The sequence below is a fragment of the Schistocerca americana genome, chromosome 8, assembly GCF_021461395.2.
Source record: "Schistocerca americana isolate TAMUIC-IGC-003095 chromosome 8, iqSchAmer2.1, whole genome shotgun sequence".
In the NCBI taxonomy this organism is placed as follows: Eukaryota; Metazoa; Arthropoda; class Insecta; order Orthoptera; family Acrididae; genus Schistocerca; species Schistocerca americana.
In genome coordinates, this window is record NC_060126.1 from 520,418,896 (window position 1) to 520,441,211 (window position 22,316).

General features: G+C 42.5%; 1 protein-coding gene across 1 annotated transcript in view; it reads left to right on the top strand.

Moving 5' to 3' along the window:
- The window catches only part of LOC124545955 (carboxypeptidase N subunit 2-like), a 164,700-nt gene that overhangs the window by 33,755 nt on the left and 108,629 nt on the right, over positions 1-22,316 (top strand). The window contains exons 3-5 of the mRNA XM_047124918.1: positions 10,165-10,236; positions 16,757-16,828; positions 19,115-19,186. Coding sequence (XP_046980874.1) covers positions 10,165-10,236; positions 16,757-16,828; positions 19,115-19,186 — 216 coding nt within the window. The remainder of the gene's footprint in view (positions 1-10,164; positions 10,237-16,756; positions 16,829-19,114; positions 19,187-22,316) is intronic.

Below are 22,316 nucleotides of genomic sequence, written 5' to 3' on the forward strand. Positions count from 1 at the left end.
ACGTCTGATGTGATTGCAAGACGCACGTGTGTTTATTTTTTCGCTGTGTACTCTAACATAAAATTGGCGAGAGGTAGGAATGGACCCAGCACGTGTCTCGAGTACTGTGACTCCTGAGGACCAGAGATCGTACGTGACGATCGAAACTTTACGCCTCAAAAACGCGACAGAAATCCACAGTACGTTAAGTGAAGTTTGTGCTAAATTTACGGTGGACGTAGTACAGTTTCACGTTGGGTTTATCGTTTTCGTGGTAATAGTACGAGCGTAGACGACAGTTCAAGACCCGGGAGGGCAAAAACGTCAACAGATGAACGACGTGTGTAACTTGTGGCAGATGCTCTTGAAGAAGGTCACAGTGCGGCTTGTGAGGAACCCTGCTAAGACACGGAAATTTCTTCAGCATCAGTATTCCGCATTCTGACAAATGATCTGAAGAAGAGAGAAATTTCTGCGAGATGGGTTCGACACCGTTTGACTGGTGAAGAGAAGCAGAAACATCTGGACATTGCAAACTTGTTCAGACAACCATTGGAACGTGAAGGTCAAAGATTTTTATGTTGAATTGTCGCTGTTGATGAAGCGTGGACTAGAGGCTTTGGACCGGAGTTGAAATCACAGTTCAATGAAGGGAGAGCTGCAAATTCTCCATGTCAAAAAAATTTCGCCGCGCTCAATCAAAGCTCAAGCAAATGATGATATTTTCTTACGGTCACCAAAGAAACATATCAACATGATAGACAGATTTCCTTTGGAACAAGTGTCACACTGTGTATTATCGTAGCTTCGTGCAAAACCTGCAAATAAAAATGCACAAAACACAACCTCAGTTGCTGGAAGCTGGGCCATTCCACGACAGTGCTCGCCCGCATATCGGCAATGTTGTAGCCCTGGAACTGCGTGAATACAGGTGGGAAGTGTTTCACATCCTCTCACCAGTCCCCCCCCCCCCCCCCCCCTATACGTGGACGTCGTTATCTTTCTCTGGAAGAGCTTTCTATCACCGTTACCCGAGACATTCGACAGGTGAACAGTAGTGGTATCCTGAGTGAAATAGTAAAGCTTCCGAGATCTAGAGATTCAGTCACAGACAAGCAGGGACTCTACACTGAAAGATCGCAGGGAGAGATATTGAAAAAAAGAAAATATGTAAGTAAAAGAATTAGAGTGCATTATTTATGAAATGTCCCTCGCATGTTCTTCGCACTGAAATGTTTACTCAACTGATGACGCGAAGTTTGTGAGAGTCCTCAGTAAATGACAGTACTAATCTTCGACGGTCGGTAGCGCTCTAAAGAGAATGGTTCCCGAGAAAAATGCTCTGAGTGAATGTGGCCGTTGCGTAACCTTGCCCTGGTCTTCCCTACTTACCAGCGTGCCACTGCCAGAGCTTTTTTCCAGTCCATTCACTTATGGAGTGTGGGAAGAGTGACAGTTTAAACCATTGTGTGCACGCTGTATGTATCTAATTTTTTCCTCGCGACTCCTATTCGAGCGATATGTACTCTGTTGTAGCATATTCCCTAGATTCATCATTTGCAGCTCGTTCTTGAAACTTTTAAGCAGATTTTCCCAGGATAGTTGGCGTCTGTATTCAAGTGCCTGCCAATTTCATTTGTTCAGAATCTCTGTGACACCCACCCTCGGGTCAAACAAACTTCTGACCATTCGTGCTGCTCTCCTTAGCATACATCCGAAGTCCCCTGTCAGTCCTATTTGGTACGAATCCCTAGCACTTGAGCAGTATGCTAAATTGCGTCACAGGGGTGTTTTATAAGCAATCTCCTTTGTAGCTTCTGGCAGATTAAAACTGTGTGCCGGACCGAGAATGGAACACGGGACCTTTGCCTTTCGTGGGCAAGTGCTCTACCAACTGAGCTACCCAAGCACGACTCACGCCCGGTACTCACAGCTTTACTTCTGCCAGTGCCTCGTCTCCTACCTTCCAAACTTTACAGAAGCTCTCCTGCGAACCTTGCAGAACTAGCACTCCTGAAAGAAAGGATATTGCGGAGACATGGCTTAGCCACAGCCTGGGGGATGTTTCCAGAATGAGATTTTCACTCTGCACCGGAGTGTGCGCTGATATGAAACTTCCTGGCAGATTAAAACTGTGTGCCGGACCGAGACTCGAACTCGGGACCTGGCAGAAGTAAAGCTGTGAGGACGGGGCGTGAGTCGTGCTTGGGTAGCTCAGTTGGCAGAGCACTTGCCCGCGAAAGGTAAAGATCCCGAGTTCGAGTCTCGGTCCGGCACACAGTTTTTATCTGCCAGGAAGTTTCATATCAGCGCACACTCCGCTGCAGAGTGAAAATCTCATTCTGGAATCGCCTTTGTAGGTTGAACGTCTTTCCTCGCTATTGTACAGGTGCCGAACATAGGCACCTCTGCGTTGTCAGGATGGTACTGTGGAACCTGTGGAGCGTCTTTCGGTGCTAACAAAACCTGATTAGCGAGTTAATATTTATTCACAGTGACACGGAGGAATTCCGTTGACTCCTACCGTTGGTTCAGCTGGCAGGTCTGCAGGTCAAGCAATACGGCGAAGTACTGTGGGTTGCCGTCTGGCAGGCGAAGCTCTGTGGTTAAATTATGCCCTACACTGCGTTAGAGCATCCTCGATCCTACACCACAATACGACGGTGACTAGGATTGGCCCATCAGGATGCACTGCACTGTCGGAAATTATGTAGTCACATGGTGATCTTGGCTCTACTGGACCCGCTGGCCCCAGGAGCCTGGAAGTGCCTGTAGCGATGATCAGGAGCAGAGGCAGCTAGTGGCGCTCTTAGCCGGCAGTGATGACGATGTTAGTGCGACAAGACCACGAGATGTACTGGAATTGGAAGACCTTCGGTCTCCCCATCAGCGGTGTCATAGGCAGCCAGTGCGAAGTCCCCTGTGTGGCAGGTTGTGATTACTTGGATACTGCCAGGTCAGGAAAGGAAATCAGCGTATTCACGAAAAGTACTGGAACAACTAATACATCGATGTCACCGTAACGTAATAATCATTCAGTTGATTGCTTCGGTAAAAACGCCATCACTCCTAAGGACCAACTGGACTCAGAGCTGGAGAACAGCGGTATTCATGGAGAGGAGCGGGAGGGAGCGATCATCGTTCCACTGTGATTGCTTACATCTACATCTACATTTGTACTCCGCAAGCCACCCAACGGTGTGTGGCGGAGGGCACTTTACGTGCCACTCTCACTACCCCCCTTTTCTGTTCCAGTCGCGTATGGTTCGCGGGAAGAACGACTGTCTGAAAGCCTCCATGCGCGCTCGAATCTCTCTAATTTTACATTCGTGATCTCTTCGGGAGGTATAAGTAGGGGGAAGCAATATATTCGATACCTCATCCAGAAACGCACCCTTTCGAAACCTGGCGAGCAAGCTACGCCGCGATGCAGAGCGCCTCTTTTGCAGAGTCTGCCACTTGAGTTTGCTAAACATCCCCGTAATGCTATCACGGTTACCAAATAACCCTGTGACAACGTTAACGATTCGTTACAGGCTGTTAACTGCACTGTCCAGTCTTTGATAGGTGTTACTGCATCCGGCATATAGCTTGTTGCTCCACGTAACAAGAGCTCACAATTACATCTCTGTCTGTCTCTCTCCCTCTCTCTCTCTCTCTCTCTCTCTCTTCCTCAGTGGTCTTTCTACTAAATGTGTGTAACTTGTGCCTCGCGGTTGGGGTTGATGTAGCAATGTGTGGTCACGACTGCGACCGACGTGCAGTGTTGATTTTTGCTGCTTAGCTCTGCCACCATTTGTGCGTTGTGTTGTTTGCGGTTGTGCTAGCGTGAACTTATGAAAAATTTTTAATTTCTTCTCCTTTTCTACTCTGTGGCGTAACACTATTCTACCAATAAACCAAAGCCTATGCGATCTTCCCATTTCGTATCCTTACAAACTCTTACACCCACGTGTTTGTATGAGTCGATATATTTTAATTGTGACTTTTACTATTGTAGTCATAGGATACAACATTTTTTGTTATAGTGAATTGCACAATTCTACTTTTATGAACATTTAAACCAAGTTGACAAACTTTAGACCACTTTGAAATCTTATCGAGATCTGACAGAATATTCCTGCGAATATTTTCAGGCAGTACTTCATAACAGATAATTTCGTCATCTCCGAAAAATCTCCTTCTATCCAAAACGAGGATAATGGAATGTAGTCAAATTAAATCGGGTGACGCTGAGGGAATTAGATTAGGAAATGAGACACTTAAAGTAGTAAAGGAGTTTTGCTATTTAGGGAGTAAAATAACTGATGATGGTCGAAGTAGAGAGGATATGAAATGTAGACTGGCAATGGCAAGGAAATCGTTTCTGAAGATGAGAAATTTGTTAACATCGAGTATAGATTTAAGTGTCAGGAAGTCGTTTCTGAAAGTATTTGTATGGAGTGTAGCCATGTATGGAAGTGAAACATTGACGATAACTAGTTTGGACAGGAAGAGAATAGAAGCTTTCGAAATGTGGTGCTACAGAAGAATGCTGAAGATAAGGTGGGTAGATCACGTAACTAATGAGGAGGTATTGAATAGGATTGGGGAGAAGAGAAGTTTGTGGCACATCTTGACTAGAAGAAGGGTTCGGTTGGTAGGACATGTTTTGAGGCATCAAGGGATCACAAATTTAGCATTGGAGGGCAGCGTGGAGGGTAAAAATCGTAGAGGGAGACCAAGAGATGAATACACTAAGCAGATTCAGAAGGATGTAGGTTGCAGTAGGTACTGGGAGATGAAGAAGCTCGCACAGGATAGAGTAGCATGGAGAGCTGCATCAAACCAGTCTCAGGACTGAAGACCACAACAACAACAAGCCATGATTTTATGATGTCATGGAAGAAAAGTGCGAGTTGAGTTTCACATGATCAATTTTTTGGTAATTCATGCTGGTTGGCTTGGAGAAGGTAATTCTGTTCGAGATCCCTCATTACCTAATCACCTTAAGATTGAAACTCTTTTGTCCATGGTTAACTACAAATAGATTTGTTGTTTGACAGACGCTGCCTCGAGAAAATCAGAATTTTATTTTTTCTTATACTTCCCAACATTTTTCGCTGAGGTTCCAATATCATCAGTAGATTTTTATTTTCTTTCTATTAAACACGAAAAATGCTCTTTATTACTTGAATTTTTGAGACAGTATTTACAAATAAAAAACTAGGCAGTTTTGTATATATTCCTTGTTAACACATGCTGCGGCTTTGTTGCAGTTGTTTTCTTCCCCAGTTCGTCACCTGAAATCATACAGAACGTAATGCAGAATAATTATTTACTTCGAAATTTTAGTGAAGAATGAAACTTTAGTGAAGAATGAAACTTAGAGAAGAATGAACAAACTTAAAAACATTGGAGCTCTTGTCACGAGATCAGACAAGGGCAACTCCATGGTAGTAATAAAACAGAAGGACTACAAAGACAAATCCTTACATTTTCTTGAAGACAATAAGACAACAAACCTAACCAGTACCCCCACACAAAGATACCAGGAAAATACGCAGACACTTATGAAAAAAAGTGCTCACAAAACAGAAAGTGAAAAAGCTAAAACAAAAGAACTCCAAGGCACCAACAATGAACAGCCTACTAAAGCTCGACAAGAAAGATATTCCGATATGCCCAGTTGTAAATTTCAGAAGTGCACCCACATATCGCCTAGCCACAGAAATACACACATCCTTACACAAACATTACACATACACAAACAAAAGAAGCATACACAGCACTGAAGAGTTGATACAAAATGTCAGACATTAACATGTCCGTAACACCCACACTCACATCATTCGACATCACATTTACGTACACCATCACTTAAACCACGAACATAATCAAACAACAATTAAAAAAACAGAAAGGCATTCCCAAACCCCCCATAAAAGAAACAGTTACCATTCTAAAACTAACCACAGAACAATCCTGCTTCTTTTTTGAATACCAGTTCTACTCGCAATAAGATTGGCTTCCCATGTCACCACAAATCAGTGGATCTTCCTGAATCACAACGAAAACAAAGTATTTGGAGCACAGTAAATCCAAACAATACAGTACAGTGTACTCGCATCACTATGTTGATGACATCATATGTCTTCTAGATGAAACACCCAGTTGCATCCATCAACTCCACAATGACGAACACATTTCATCCAAAAATAAAATTCACCATAGAAACAGAAAATGATAAAATCTTAAATTTCCTTCACATACACAACAATCAACACCAATTCTCCATACTCGTGAAAGCCACCGCCACGAGCACAGCCAGACACAAATACGCTGATCATCCGACTGTGTACAAACTAGCCAGTTTCCAATACGTGCTTCATAGACTGAACAGAACTCCACTCGGTGAACACAACTACAAAAGTGAATTACAGATAATCCGACAAATATCTGTAGAGAATGGATATGATACAAACATTATAGAGGAAGTGAATCACAAAATAAAAATAAAAATAAAGGGACACTTATCACAGAAAAACAAACGGCCTGTCACCAACATACAAACGCAGACACAACGAGTGGTGCACTCTCACTTACAACAGCCATGCATCCCACGGAACAGGCAGCATACTCAAGAAACAAGGGCTTAAAACAGCCTACAGGACTAATAATTCAAAACGGAAAAAACTAAGGGCAACCGATACAAGCGTAAACAAACAAAACACAACTGGTATTCACCAAGTGACATACTAGGATTGTAAATCAATTTATATAGGAGAGACAAGCAGAAACTTTAATACCAGACACACAGAACACGGAAGAGCTTTAAAAGTAACAGCTGCCATTCTACATTTACTGAACATCCTATGGAGCCTAACAGACATCAACACTGACTTGAAAATTCAGAAATGCAGCAACAGTTCCCCACGAAAACTGATAACTGTACTTGCACGAAAACAAATAATAAATGAATACATAGCTCTCTGCAACAGAACCCAAAGACCTATCAGACAACACCAACCGCCAAACACCCAAAACCCTCCCCCTCCGCCACACAAAGCTAAATAATTAAAAAAATATCCAGAAAAGAAAGGAAGGTAGTAATTAAATAAAAACCCACACCCTTTCACAAGACACACACATAGACTCACAAATAAAATGGCAGATAAATCTCACAAAGATTCAATATCTCACCCAGAACACATTCAATTGTTCAACCGTCCGCCACCTTGTTTTCGTAGTTTGTACACAGTTATTTTATTTAATTTTATTGCGAGTTGCGTTGATTCTGATAGCAATGGAGTTGCAAGAATATGGAACGAGTCAGTATTTTTACAATGTTAACAATACAGCAGCACACAATATGGTTAATTCATGACAAGACTCATAGTGACAACATGGAACACTAGAAGAAATAAAAACATATTACATACATCAGAATTATCACTTACGTGTAAACATTCAGATTAACAATATCAAAGTATTTGAGTAACAATATGACACTACAGTAACAAGTAGTTTACATTTATGCTTACATTGAATGGCTAACCTAGTTGTATAATAAAAACTTGCTCCTACGCACTAAAAATTCACTAATTGAATAGAATGACGTTTGCATTAGGTATTTCTTCAGTTTTCTCTTAAACTTTGGTGTTTCAGGAGCAAAGCTTTTGATGACACTGGGTAGATCATTCTAAATTTTGATTAATGTATAATTTACTCCTTTCTGTACAAGGCTACAGTTTGACTCATTACTATGAAAGTCCTCTTTTGACCTTGTGTTGTGACCATGATATTTACTATTGGTACTGAAGAGAGAGTGGTTTTTATTAATTAAACGTACAAGCGAGTATATGTACTGATGTATGATTGTAAATACATGTAGTTTTCTAGACAGATTCCTGTATGAGTGCCTTGGTTGCACACCACTCTTGATGAATATAGCTCTCTTCTGAACAATAAAAACTTTTTTTGTCAAGGGCTGGTTGCCCCAAAAGATGATTCCATAAGACAAAAGTGCATGGAAATATCTGAAGTAAGCAGCTCCTATGGCTTCCTTATGTGTGGTCGATGCAATTATGTGTAAGGCAAATGTTGCAGAATGTAGCCTTTTTTCTCGACCTAGGGTACAATTGGACCAATTTACTTTGCAATCTGTGTACACACCCAGGAACTTAGCTGAGCCAACTTGCTTTATTTGTTGTCCATTAAATTCTATATTTATATCTCCCAGTTTTTTATGTGCCATGTGAAACAGTGCATAATGTGTTTTTTGTTATATTAAGAGAGAGTCCATGACAGTTTAACTATTTCAGAATGTCATCAAATGCATTGCTCGCAGATGTTTCCCAGTTGTTCCCTGTTGCTTTATCAACTAGAAGAGAAGTATCGTCAGCGAATAGGGTGAACTTGTTCACTGGTGCGGTGCAGTGTGGGAATATAAGAAAACATCAGGGCCCCAATACTGAGCCTTGAGGCACTCCAGTGTTGACTGTGGCCCTCTTGGATAAAGCTGGGATTCCATTACTGTCAGTAATTATTACCCCATGGTGTTCAGAACCACTTTAGACAATTTTCACACTTTATTTTCGACTTATATTCAGTCACTGTATCACTTTGACTGCTCACACTTCACTGTTTGTTTTTATTTTAAAAAAAATGGGTCAAATGGCTCTGAGCACTATGGGACTTAACATCTGTGGTCATCAGTCCCCTAGAACTTAGAACTACTTAAACCTAACTAACCTAAGGACATTACACACATCCATGCCTGAGGCACGATTCGAACCTGCGACCGTAGCAGTCGCGCGGTTCCGGACTGAGCGCCTAGAATTGTTTTTATTCACTCACTGCACTACTTCTTCGGTTCCTCCCTTCGTCACTGATAGGAAATGACGTTCGAACCCAGGGTGGGTCTTGCTTTATGTACCCTTACCAATGGATAGCCCCACCAGTAGCGAATTCCAGAAAAACCAAAAAGGCTTCTAATGGACCACAACGTTCCAGATCATTCCAAAACACTTGAGAGTGTTCAAGAATGTTCCACAATGCTCTTGGATGTTCCGGGACATTCCCGAACATTCTGGAATCTACCTGAATGATTGTTCGCGAACATTCCAGAGTACACCGGATCATTGTGGAAAATCCGGAACATTCTGGAAAGTTGTGGAATGTTCCCGAATACTCTCTAATGTTCTGAAATGTTCTTGTATATTCACAAATGTTCTGACATGTTCCAGTAATTTCTAAAGAGCGAAACTTCCCAGCCTTTATATCTTCAAAAATACGCCCTTCAGGTAAAAGCGGGAAGTGTGGGTGTAACAATCTGCAGGGATATGGAATGGAATGATCACACAAGATGAGTCGCGGGTAAAGGAGCTGGTAGGTTTCGGGTTTATTGCTGGAATGCTGGGGAGGCGCAGTCAGTCTACAAATGAGATTGCTTAAAAACCACTTGTGTCATCCATCCTGGAATATTGCTCAAGTGTGTGGGAACCGTACCAAGTAGGACTAACAGGGAATATTGAACGCTTGCAGAGGAGGGCAGGAGGAATAGTCACAGGTTTGTTTAATCCATGGGAGAGTGTCACAGACATACTGAAGGAACTGTACTGGAAGACTCTTGAGGATGGACGTAAGCTGTTCCTAGAAAGTCTGTTAACAAAGTTTCACGAACCGTCTAGGAATATACCACAATTCCCTACGTGTCGCTCACGTAGAGATATTAGGATAATTACTACACACACACAGAGGCATTCATTCCTCCCGCGCTCCACACTTGAATGGAATAGGAAGAAACCCTGGTAACTGGTGCATTGGGATCTACCCTCTGGCATGCTCCTCGTGCTGGTTTGCAGAGTTTAGATGTAGATGTAGATGTTATACGTAGTAACATTAGGGAATAAACTTGCGAAGTATATAACGTGGGGCCGGTGTGGTCGTGCGGTTCTAGGCGCTTCAGTCTGGAACCGCGTGACCGCTACGGTCGCAGGTTCGAATCCTGCCTCGGGCATGGATGTGTGTGATGTCCTTAGGTTAGTTAGGTTTAAGTAGTTCTAAGTTTCTAGGGGACTGATGACCGCAGATGTTAAGTCCCATAGTGCTCAGAGCCATTTTTTGTGTAACGTGTTTCCAGATGTAACAGCTTCTGAGGCGACACGCGCTGATGCTGGCTGCTGCCTTGATGTCGTGTTACAGAGACCTGGGCGTGAATGCGCTGCCAGCGCTCCACAAGGACGCCTTCAAGGACCTCAGCCGTCTCGTCGAACTGTGAGTAGCAAATTTCATTTCAGAGACAGTGAAGAGTGTTGACTGTGTACAAGGGGTGCTCAATAAATAATGCAATACATTTTTTTTCGCCCAGTTTCGGTTGAAGAAATGCGGAATCTGTTGTGGGACATCGTGGAATATTCTCGCCTCGGCCCCAATAGTTCCAAGAAGTTTCGATAGGTGGTGGTGCTACGCGGAGCCTTCAAAATGGTGTCTGTAACGGAGGTACGCTCCAAGCAGAGAGTTGTTAATGAGTTTCTTTTGAGGGAAAAATCAGAGTGTCGCAGATATTACTAGGCGCTTGCAGGAGGCCTACGGAGACCCGGCAGTGAACAAAAGCACGTCGAGTCGTCTGGCGAGGGGTCAGCCACCGACGAAACAAGGGCGCCTAAACCTGTCCCATCTCCCGCCTACTGACCGGCCGCTGTGACGTCTACATCTACGTGATTACTCTGCTATTCAAAATAAAGTGCCTGGCAGAGGGTTCAATGAACCACCTTCAAGCTGTCTCTGTACCGTTCCACTCTCGAACGGCGAGCGGGAAAAACGAGCACTTAAATTTTTCTGTGCGAGCCCTGATTTCTCTTATTTTATCGTGATGACCGTTTCTCCCTATGTAGGTGGGAGCCAACAGGATGTTTTCGCAGTCGGAGGAGAAAACTGGTGATTGAAATTTCACGAGAAGATCCCGTCGCAGCCAAAAACGCCTTTGTTTTGACGATTGCCACTCCAATTCACGTATCATGTCTGTGGCACTATCTCCCCTATTTCGCGATAATACAAAACGAACCCGTCTACTTCGTACTTTTTCGATGTCATCCGTCAATTGCAACTGATGCGGATCCCACATCGCACAGCAATACTCCAGAACAGGGCGGACAAGCGTAGTGTGAGCAGTCTCTTTAGTAGACCTGTTGCACCTTCTGAGTGTTCTGCCAATAAATCGCAGTCTTTGGTTTGCTCTACCCACAACATTATTTATGTGATCGTTCCAATTTAGGTTATTTGTAATTGTAATCCCTAGTTATTTAGTTGAATTTACAGCCTTCAGATCTGTGTGACTTATCGCGTAATCGTAATTTAGCTGATTTCTTTTAGTTCTCATGTGAATAAGCTCACACTTTTCTTTATTCAGCGTCAACTGCCACTTTTCGTACCGTACATATATCTTATCTAAATCATTTTGCAATTCGTTTTGGTCATCTGATGACTTAACGAAACGGTAAATGACAGCATTATCTGCAAATAATCTAAGAGCGCTATCTAGATTGTCTCCTATGTCGTTCCTTGGGGAACTCCGGATATTACTTATGTTTTACTCGTCACTTTCCGTCTATTACTACGAACTGTGACCGTTCTGACAGGAAATCACGAATCCAGTCGCACAACTAAGGTGATATTCCATAGGCCCGCAGTTTGGTTAGAAGACGGTTGTGAGGAACGGTTTCGAAAGCCTTGTGGTAATCTAAAAATATGGAATCAATTTGACATCCCCTGTCGATAGCACTCATTACTTCATGAGTATAAGGAGATAGTTGCGTTTCGCAAGAACGATATTTTCTGAATCCGTGCTGACTATGTGTCAATAAATCGTTTTCTTCGAGGTACTTCATAATTTTCTAATACAGTGTATGTTTCAAAAGCCTACTGCAAATCGACGTTAGTGATATGGGCCTGTAATTCAGCGGATTAGTCCTACTTCCCCTTTTGGGTATTGGTGTGACTTGAGCAATTTTCCAGTCTTTAGGTACGGATTTTCTGTGAGCGAGTGGTTGTATATAACTGCTAAATATGGAGCTATTTTATCAGCATACTCTGAGAGGAACCTGACTGGTATACAATCTGAACCGGAGGCCTTGCCTTTATCAAGTGCTTTAAGCTGTTTTGCTACACCGAGGATATCTACTTCTATGTTTCTCATCTTGGCATTCAGGAATATTTACTTCGTATTCTCTGGTGAAGGAGTTTCGGAAAACCGTGTTTAATAACTCTGCTTTAGTGGCACTGTCATCAGTGACTTCACCGTTGTTATCGCGCAGTGAAGGTATTGCTTGCGTCTTGCCACTGTTGTGCTTTATATGTGACCAGAATCTGTTTGGGTTTTCTGCCAGATTTTGAGACACTTTTGTTGTGGAAATTATTAAAAGCATCTCGCATAGAAGCACACACTTTTGGCATGCTTTTTTCGTTGCTTCGGCAACAGCGATCTGACCCGTTTTGTGTACCATGGGGCATCAGTACCATCACTTATTAATTTATGTGGTATATATCTCTCAATTGCCGTCCATACTATCTCTGAAATAATTCCACATCTTTTCTGCGCTTACGTGATCAGATCGGAAGGAGTGGGCACTGTCTCTTAAAAAAGGTGTTAAGAGCATTTTTAACAGCTTTTTTTTAATAGATGTACTTTGCGTTTCTTTTTGATGGTTGTGGGTGTTACGGTATTCAGCCTAGCAGCAAGTACCTTGTGGTCGCTAATCCCTGTATTCGTCTTGATACTCCGTATTTGTCCAGGATTCTTTGTTGCTAAGAGGTCAACTATGCTTTCGCAACTTTGAGTGGTCTCATGAACTAATAGTTCAAAATAATTTTCTGGGAAAGCATTCAGTACAATTTCGGATGACTCCTGCAGCGTGCGAACACTTTCATTCGAGGTGCTCATGGTGACGGTCTCCTGGGACGCTGACGGGGTTATCCTGGTTGATGTCCTCCTCCCCCCCCCCCCCCTCCCCATGGTGCAACGATCCGGAAGGTGTTCTAAATGATCGTGCATCGTATACTCATTTTACATGGGGACATTTCAGTGCGGATAAATGCGCAGAAGCTCTGAAACAACATTGCTTCGTGTTTAATATGAAACGAAAAATTCGTGAAATCCTACGACGATGTGTCAAAAGGTTAAGCCTATCAATTATTCCACGAAGATTTGGCTGCACCCAATCATACCTTCTCGACCGTTGGAATTGGTATCATGTGACGTAGTGGGTGCATTGCCCACGTCGAAGGATAGATTTAAGTACATTGTAGCTTTTTATGATTGTTTCACTAAGTATGTCAGAATGTATCAGTTAAGAACAGCAACTGCTCGACCTATGTTAACAAAACTGATTAAGGATTTTATTCCTAATGTGGGTAAACCCTTAGCCATATTAACGGATAATGCATCCTATTATTCTAGTGAAACATGGAGTAAGTGCATGGAAGAACATTAAACATATTTTTGTGTCCAGATATGATGCCGAATCTTCACCCGTAGAGAGACTGTTTCGTGACCTTAACCGGTTCATGAGAATGTATCTTGAAAAGAACCATTGTAATTGGATTAATTATGTGAAAGTTTTTGAAACGGTACATAATGAAATACCTCATTCCTCGACTGGTTTTTCTCCAGTTGACGTTATGTTTCATCGACAACCTAGTTGTAACTGGATTAAAGGTTTACCACGTATCTTAGGCAATAAGATGGACTATGCAGATATCATTGAACACGTCCAAGTGGCTTTAAATAAAAAAGCAGAGTTAAGAAAACGAAAATATGATAAGAAGTTATCTAGAGTATGTGTTTATAAAATTTACGACAAGGTCCTGTTGAAGAAGCATGTAAAGTGGTCATCTGTAATGAAGATTAACAAAAAGTGGGAACATTTGTATGCGGGTCCATTCCAAATAATCGACATCCCACATGCCGGGGGTTATTTGTTACGAGATGTAAGTGGAGACTATAAAACAGGTGGATTGTATCCGCGTAAAGACTTGAAGAAATTTTATGAGTGAGCCTAATTGTGGAATTGAGAAAAGTGAATGACGTTATTTAGTGTTAGTACAGTAGAACGTAGTATATAAGAATTTCTAATTTCTACGTATAATGCTAATGAACAAAATGAAAAATTTCGAGATACTGTGCTACCCTCAGAATACCGAAGACACGACATCAGCGTGTTCGTCGCCACAAAACGCAAACGAACGTCCCCGTAACACCGCGATGCCTGCCACAGGTCTGCGCACCCCAGAGGAACTCGCAGAAGTTCGTTGGACTGTTCTGTTCTCCCTCGTCCTTCCCAGAGCCCGCATCACGTACCTCCCGGCTTCCATCAGTTTGGCCCAATGAAGGATGCACACCAATGGAAGTATTACGTGGATGTTTGAAGGTTACTGACGCAGCAGAACGTTGGCTCCGAAGTCGGCCGGTAGAGTGAGTGGTACCATGCGGGCGTACGGGCCCTCGCAGTAAGGTGAGCAGAAAAAACTGAGTGTTGAAGCTAAAAGAGTGGGGAGTACTATCATGTATTGGAATCCTGACTAAGACCAACCTGCATCCAGAAAAAAATATGTGTTGCATTACTTAACGAACGCCTCTCGTATCAAGCAATTCGCCAATCCTTTGCTCTTATTGTTTCACATACAACACTTTGTAATGGTACTTGAATTACGTAACCATTACGGCACCTCACCTCAACCTCTCGATACCAGAAATATTCTACTGTGTTTCTGTAAAGTAGTTAACATATTTTTGAGGCAACGTTCAGATTTGATTTCATTAATGTGGAGGTACTTTGACACATCGATATGTTTATATTGCAATGATATTATTCGTATGTGAATTCTTTCTTTTGTCACTATAATCTTTGACGTACTTGTAACACTGATTTTTGGGCGCGTAAGCGGTTATTGGGGAGTCAAGTCTTGGTCGTCATGTTGAAAAGACACAAATTGTAGTCAGTTTATAAAATGTGAACTTCAACAGTGAGGAAGATATTTTCAAGTATGTTTTATAATATGATGTTTTGTGTGTTACGTGATACTGCAACAAAAGTAATAAAAAAGAAGTGTAACTTAAATTCGGAGTGCTGATTACTTTTTTACGTCACCATTGTGCTAACTTTCAAAGGTTTAATCTTCAAGTATGGTTTGTGAAACACATCTATGAAACTTTTGAATATCACAGACTAACACCTAGGCCTCTTTGCATCCGAGCTTGGAATCATCACTACCTAGATTTTCGAAACGAGACCAGCGTGGGAAACACGAAAAGATGAGTGCCTAGTTTATCCATTATTTCATCAAATGACTTTATTATTAACTGTGCTCTAATGACACCTGCCACATAATATAACTTTGTTTTTGCCCGAAAATGCAGTATTTAGCAGCGTGAGCAACACCACAATCATAATTAATTTTTGACCTTTGTTGTGCTAGGGTTGTTAGAACTTCAAGTATTCTGAACTATGAATTACTAAATGTAGATGAAGAAACAAACTGTTGTTAACTTCGTCACTCTTACTGGGTGCAATATTATGTAGAGGTTCCTTTTGTTGTGCTAACGTTCGGCTCCAATTGTATAGCGACCGCTGTGTTCAATCAGTCATTTTATAATGATTTGTGCGTGAGAGCCCACTGGAGATAAACCACAGTGATAAAATCTCCTTACGAGGACATCGCTAACACAGCAGTGTCATCACCTGTCTCTGTACAAGGGTCTCCTAAGCAGTAATGCCATCCTCTGTCTCTGTACAAGGGCCTTCCTACAGCGAAGCCATCATCTGTCCCTGTAAGAGTCCCCTACTCAGCAGTCCATCCTCTGTCTCTGTACAGTGTTCTCTCAACCAGCAGCGCTCTCCTCTCTCTCGGTCGAGCGGTCTCAGGCGCTGCAGTCATGGACTGTGTGGCTGGTCCCGGCGGAGGTTCGAGTCCTCCCTCGGGCATGGGTGTGTGTCTTTGTCCTCAGGATAATTTAGGTTAAGTAGTGTGTAAGCTTAGGGACTGATACCTTAGCAGTTCAGTCCCATAACATTTCACACACATTTGAACATTTTTTTCTCTCTCGGTACGAGGGTCTCCTACATAGCAATGGCACCGCCTGTCTCTCTGTGTGCAAGGGTGCCCTTACAGCAATTCCATCCTCTATCTCTGTAGAAAGGTGTCCTTACAGCACTCTGTCTCTGTACAAGGTCTTCTTACAGCAATCCTCTGTCTCTAAAATAGGGTACCATAACCGGCAATGCCATGTACAAGGGTCTACCAACCAGCAATGCTATTTCCACTTCCATACTACGGTCTCCTAACAGCAATGCCACTGTCTGTCTCTGTACAAGGGACTCCAAACAAGTAATGTCATCTACTATCTTTGTACAACGGTCTCCTTGTAGTAGTCCAGTTCTCTATCTCTGTACAAGGATCTCTTTACATAATTTCTATCCCCTGTCTCTGTAAAAAAGTCTCCTTACAGCAATCTGTCTCTGTACAGGGTCTATACAGGGTCTCTGTAAAAGTGTACCCTAACCAGAAAAGTCATGTTCAAGGGTCTTCCAACCAACAATGCCATCATCTATCTCAGTACAAGGGTCTCCTTACAGTAATGCCATTGTCTGTCTCTGTACAAGAGTCTCCAAACAAGTAATGTCATCTTCTACCTTTCTACAACGATCTCCTTATAGGAAGGTCGTCTTCTGTCTTTGTGTTCTTCCCTTTTCTGGTGTGTGCAATACTAGCCACGTGAAATGACCTACTTGTTTTGCAGAGACCTGTTCGACAACAGCGTAGACCACCTGCCGCCTGCCATCTTCGAGTCTCTGCACAGCGTCCGTCACATGTAAGTGTTGCCACATTCAAGTATAGCCTTTAGAAGTGAAATCGTAAATTTTGTTTGCATACTTAAATTATTGGATGTAACCACACAAATCATTCCGTGAAACAAGATAGGCCAGACACAATGTGAGCATTTCCTGTTATTGAATTCGAGAGGGGAATATTGGGGCATGTCGTCCACTGGAATCGTATTTGCCCGTCAGCTGGCCAGCCGAAGAGAACCGATGACGATCCAATAATCTCGAGACAGATAGTTTTTTTTTTTTTTTTTGACAGTACTGCACACTAGCAGTTCGGCTGAATATGGCCGATTGACGGGTGAATCCCAATTGCGTGGGGCTGCCCGACGGATTAATTCCAGTGAATGTTGCTTGGTCGGACGTAGCCGTTGGGTATGCAAGGCAACAGGTGTCACCACTGCGACATGCAGAGAAAACTGGTCAGAAGTTGCAGAGGACGTGGATAAAGAAGGAAAGTCATAAGTTACCACTTAAAATAATCTGATTTACTGAACACGTGACACTTAGAAGCAAATGTGACACGAAGTGTATGTTCGGGTCAGTAAAAAAATTTTAGTCACTCTGCTTCGATAAAAAATTGACAACACCTTGAACTGCGCTTGCATTTCATCAGCCTTCTCCTCATAAGCAGGACAATATTGAGGACCCATTTCAGTTGAAGCACACAACTACTGCAAATTTCGTGAAAGCGTACACATCGTAACAGTTTAAACCAAACATGGGGCTGTGCCCCATTTTAAAGAGAGTGAATACATTTAATATCAACATGTGATAGGTAACATAAACCGGTAAATAAAATTACACGAAACAACTTGTTTTAAATATGCTTTACATAATGCAACATAATAAAAACATATTTTACTTACCAAATTGTCACTTATGGCATGCAATTATGTAAACAAACCGTATCAGTTTCATAGTAGATATAACTCTTTCAATAAACACAAATAAATTTATTTTCTGTATGTGTCTGTAATTCATCTAATGAACTGTGCAAATATTTAAAGATAATTTGGAAAGCTTGCACAATTACCTGTCTTTTAATAATTATTGCGCCATATGCCGTGCTTGTCTCAAATAACTTTCTTTTCTGTATTAAGAAATTGTTTTTCTCATGAAATTTTATTCTACCCTCTCACATTCTCTTCAGCTCATTTCGGGACAAATTTATTCTGCACAACCTTTGTGTTGCTGTTACTGTTGGCTTCAAAATATCGCCTTCCCTTTAATAGTTTTCTTCTTCCATTTGAGATGTTGTGTTTTGTTTCCTTTCTTTTTTCATACTTGTAACAGATTTAACTGTTTCCTTAAATATGTTTTTAAAATAATATTTCTTTCGTCTGTACCTGTGTATCCTTCACTTTCTAAGATGCTAAACTCGTTGCTTAATTTGTTCTAGCATACATCCATAATGCTAAATAAATTGTCATTATCTATGGTTATGCTTCCTGATTTATAAGTTTTTTTTCCACAGTCTGTATCTTATACGTATAATATAAATTAAAATTCTGCAGTGGTTTAATATGTCACATAATTCTTTATTAATTAAAAAATATCCTTAATTAGTTGCGACTCTTAGCAAGTCCATTTTGTATTGGTTTCATATGCAAGAACGTGTGGCCAACAAACATACTGTTGTCGACAGACTCTTCTAATGCTTGAGCCCTGTCATTTCTAGTATCAAATCTGTAGTTTCCCACTGAACAAATGTTCTCTAACTCTTGGCGTACTTGGGTATAATATTTCCTGTCACTACCGTGCAGTGGAATTCGTTGGCATTTGTTAGTGTGTGGAAATATTTGTGAAGATATTCGTTCTCTTTATCAGAATGCGAACATTTTGTAACGTAGACTTGGTTTATTCCTAAAGGAGTCTTGCTATTTTGTTTGAGATTTAATGAATATCTTTAATACTGTTTCTAAACTTAAGTCTATATCCGAATATCTCCCATTTATTGGCATGTATGTAAAGGTGTATCAAGATTTTAATTCTGCACTGACTCCGCTTTCCTGTCACACTTCTGAAAACTCCATTATTTCCAATACGTTCTAATTTCACCCCTCTTCCAACTCCAAGAAACTGTCTTTGATTCCTAAGGTCCTGTAATCTGTTGTGCATAAATATAAATTTGTGGAGGCTTAATGGAAGCGTCAGCTACAAGCGTCTGATATTAACTGGCTGCAGAGGGCGCACGCAGGCTGCCTGCCCTTCTTCTTAGCGTGCGGCACAGCACCAGCCACTAACACAGACTCTCTCTCGCCTTGTCACAGGAGGCTCAACAGGAACCGCCTGGTGGAGCTCTCCGAGAGACTCTTCAGCAAGCTCGTCCACCTCGAGACGCTGTAAGTACCTCTCAGGTAGCCGTTCCTGCACGGAGGCGCACGCCTAAGTGGACTCCTGTCCGCTCCTACAACAAACTGCAGAGATTCAGGTTACCCAATGCACTGAACACATATGCTTGTCAGTTGTTTCCATTCTCCTTCTATCTCCCGCATAACTGTTATAACTGGGTTTGATATGCTATTTGTCGCTGGTATAGCATGACCTAGTTAGTGGGCAATAGCTTGTGTGTGCTATATAATTTTCATTTATACTGCGTATCACGAAAGAAAAGAACTGGCCACCGCAGCTGAAGCAGTGACGCCACTTCTCCTGAATAGCACAAAATCATTGTTTTCCATTTATAAACAGAAATCTGTAAATGAAGTACACGGGGTGCTGTGCTTCCAGTTTCACCTAGGCCAGGACAGAATTCAAGGACAGTAAAGTTTAAGTTTAGAAACGAAGTCTTATTACACTACTGGCCATTAAAATTGCTACACCACGAAGATGACGTGCTACAGACGCAAAATTTAACCGACAGGAAGAAGATGCTGTGGTATGCAAATGATTAGCTTTTCAGAGCATTCACACAAGGTTGGCGCCGGTGGCGACACCTACAACGTGCTGACACGAGGGAAGTTTCCGAACGATTTCTCATACACAAACACCAGTTGACCGGTGTTGCCTGGTGAAACGTTGTTGTGTTGCCTCGTGTAAGGGGGAGAAATGCGTACCATCACGTTTCCGACTTTGATAAAGGTCGCCTATCGCGATTGCGGTTTATCGTATCGTGACATTGCTGCTCGCGTTGGTCGAGATCCAATGACTGTTAGCAGAATATGGAATCGGTGGGTTCAGGAGGGTAATACGGAACGCCGTGCTGGATCCCAACGGCCTCGTATCACTAGCAGTCGAGATGACAGGCATCTTACCCACAAGGCTGCCACGTCTCGATCCATGAGTCAACAGATGGGGACGTTTGCAAGGCAACAACCATCTGCACGAACTGTTCGACGACGTTTGCGGCACCGTGGACTATCAGCTCGGAGACCATGACTGCGGTTACCCTTCACGCTGCATCACAGACAGAAGCGCCTGCGATGGTGTACTCAACGACCAACCTGGGTGCACGAATGGCAAAACGTCATTTTTTCGTATGAATCCAGGTTCTGTTTACAGCATCATTGATGGTCCCATCCGAGTTTGGTGAACGCACATTGGAAGCGTGTATTGGTCATCGTCATACTGGCGTGATGGTATGGGGTGCGATTGGTTACACGTCTCGGTCACCTCTCGTTCGCATTGACGGCACTTTGAACAGTGGACGTTACATTTCAGGTGCGTTACGACCCATGGCTCTACCCTTCATTTGATCCCTGCGAAACCCTACATTTCAGCAGGATAATGCACGACCGCATGTTGCAGGTCCTGTAAGCGCCTTTCTGGATACAGAAAATGTTCGACTGCTGCCCTGGCCAACACATTCTTCAGATCTCTCACCAATTGAAAACGTCTGATCAATGGTGGCCGTGCAACTGGCTCGTCACAATACGCCAGTCACTACTCATGATCAACTGTGGTATCGTATTGAAGCTGCATGGGCAGCTGTACCTGCACACGCCATCCAAGCTCTGTTTGACTCAATGCCCAGGCATATCAAGGCCGCTATTACGGCCAGAGGTGGTTGTTCTGGGTACTGATTTCTCAGGATCTATGCACCCAAATTGCGTGAAAATGTAATCACATGTCAGTTCTAGTATAATATATTTGTCCAATGAATACCCGTTTATCATCTGCATTTCTTCTTGGTGTAGCAATTTTAATGGCCAGTAGTGTATGTAGTTGGCACGAATGTAAAATTTTATCTTATTTCATATATTTGATTTCAGTATAAGATTAAACTGCCAACCGGTTGCACATAAACTTTAGGTACACTGACCTACGTTTCCACACCTACTAGGAGTTTCTACATCAGAACGAACAGTCTGATGTTGTTCCTAGCTGGGTACACGTGGCAAAGGCTACAACGTTTTGTTTTTCTTTTCACTTGAGCATAGATGCTTCAAATTCTGACTACTCCTTTTTAGCAATGTCGTTTTGCGATTTAGCAACTGTCCATTCTGATGAAGACACCCCTAGTAGGTGTCGAAACCTAGGTCAATGTGCCTAAAGTTTATGTGCAACCGGTTGGCTGTTTAATCTTATATTGGAAGTAGTATACAGTTACTGAATAACAGCCATTTTCAAAACTGTATCTATTTAATTATTGTTCTTACATTATTGACATTGTTATAAGTATTGCTTTTGTTAATGAAATAACTTACTGCTGCCAGTCACGACTTCCTTTTCATTTATACACTGGTGTCGAAAATTAACGCAACAAATTTTACAAGGCTGCATTTATTTTGCCACCGAACGGTATACACAGGTGATAGTAAAGTAGAAGCAATTTAAAGAATACTGAGACGTCAACAACTGCAACGTGCAGAACGGTAGACAAAAATGTCCTTCGCGCTTTCCAACGTAACGGATTTGCACACACATTCTGACAGCTGGCTAATGTGCTCGGCATGGGGTGTGACCACCCCTGGCAGCGATAGAGGCACGACAACGACGGTGCGTGCCGTGAATGATGTCGTCAATCACGTATTCACGCAATAACGCCCGTTCCTCCTCCAGAGCTGCTCACAAGTCTTGGAGAGTGATTGGCGGACGCTGACGTGATGCAACCCGTCTATCCCTGCATCCCAGACATGGTCTATGGGATTCAAATCGGGAGGCCACGGCATCGATACAATACCTTCCGTTTCCAAGAAAACATCAACCACCCCCGAGCTCTATCGTCCATCAATGCGAAATCTGGCTCCACAACATCTCGTCACGATACCTGATAGCAGATGAACATTGCCGATCTACCCGTACAATTTAGTGAAGATGTGTTCATGTGATTAACGTAATGCCTGCCCCATACCATTATGGATGTCCTCAACATCGGTCTCTTTCCACAGTATTTGGGCCCCGAAATCGAGTTCTACGTTCCCTCCAGATGCGAATTCCGCCGAGAATCAGTGTCCAGTCCAAACCGGGACTCACCTGTGAAAAGAACATTGGCTCACTGTTCGACTGTTCAGGTAATATGTTGACGACTCC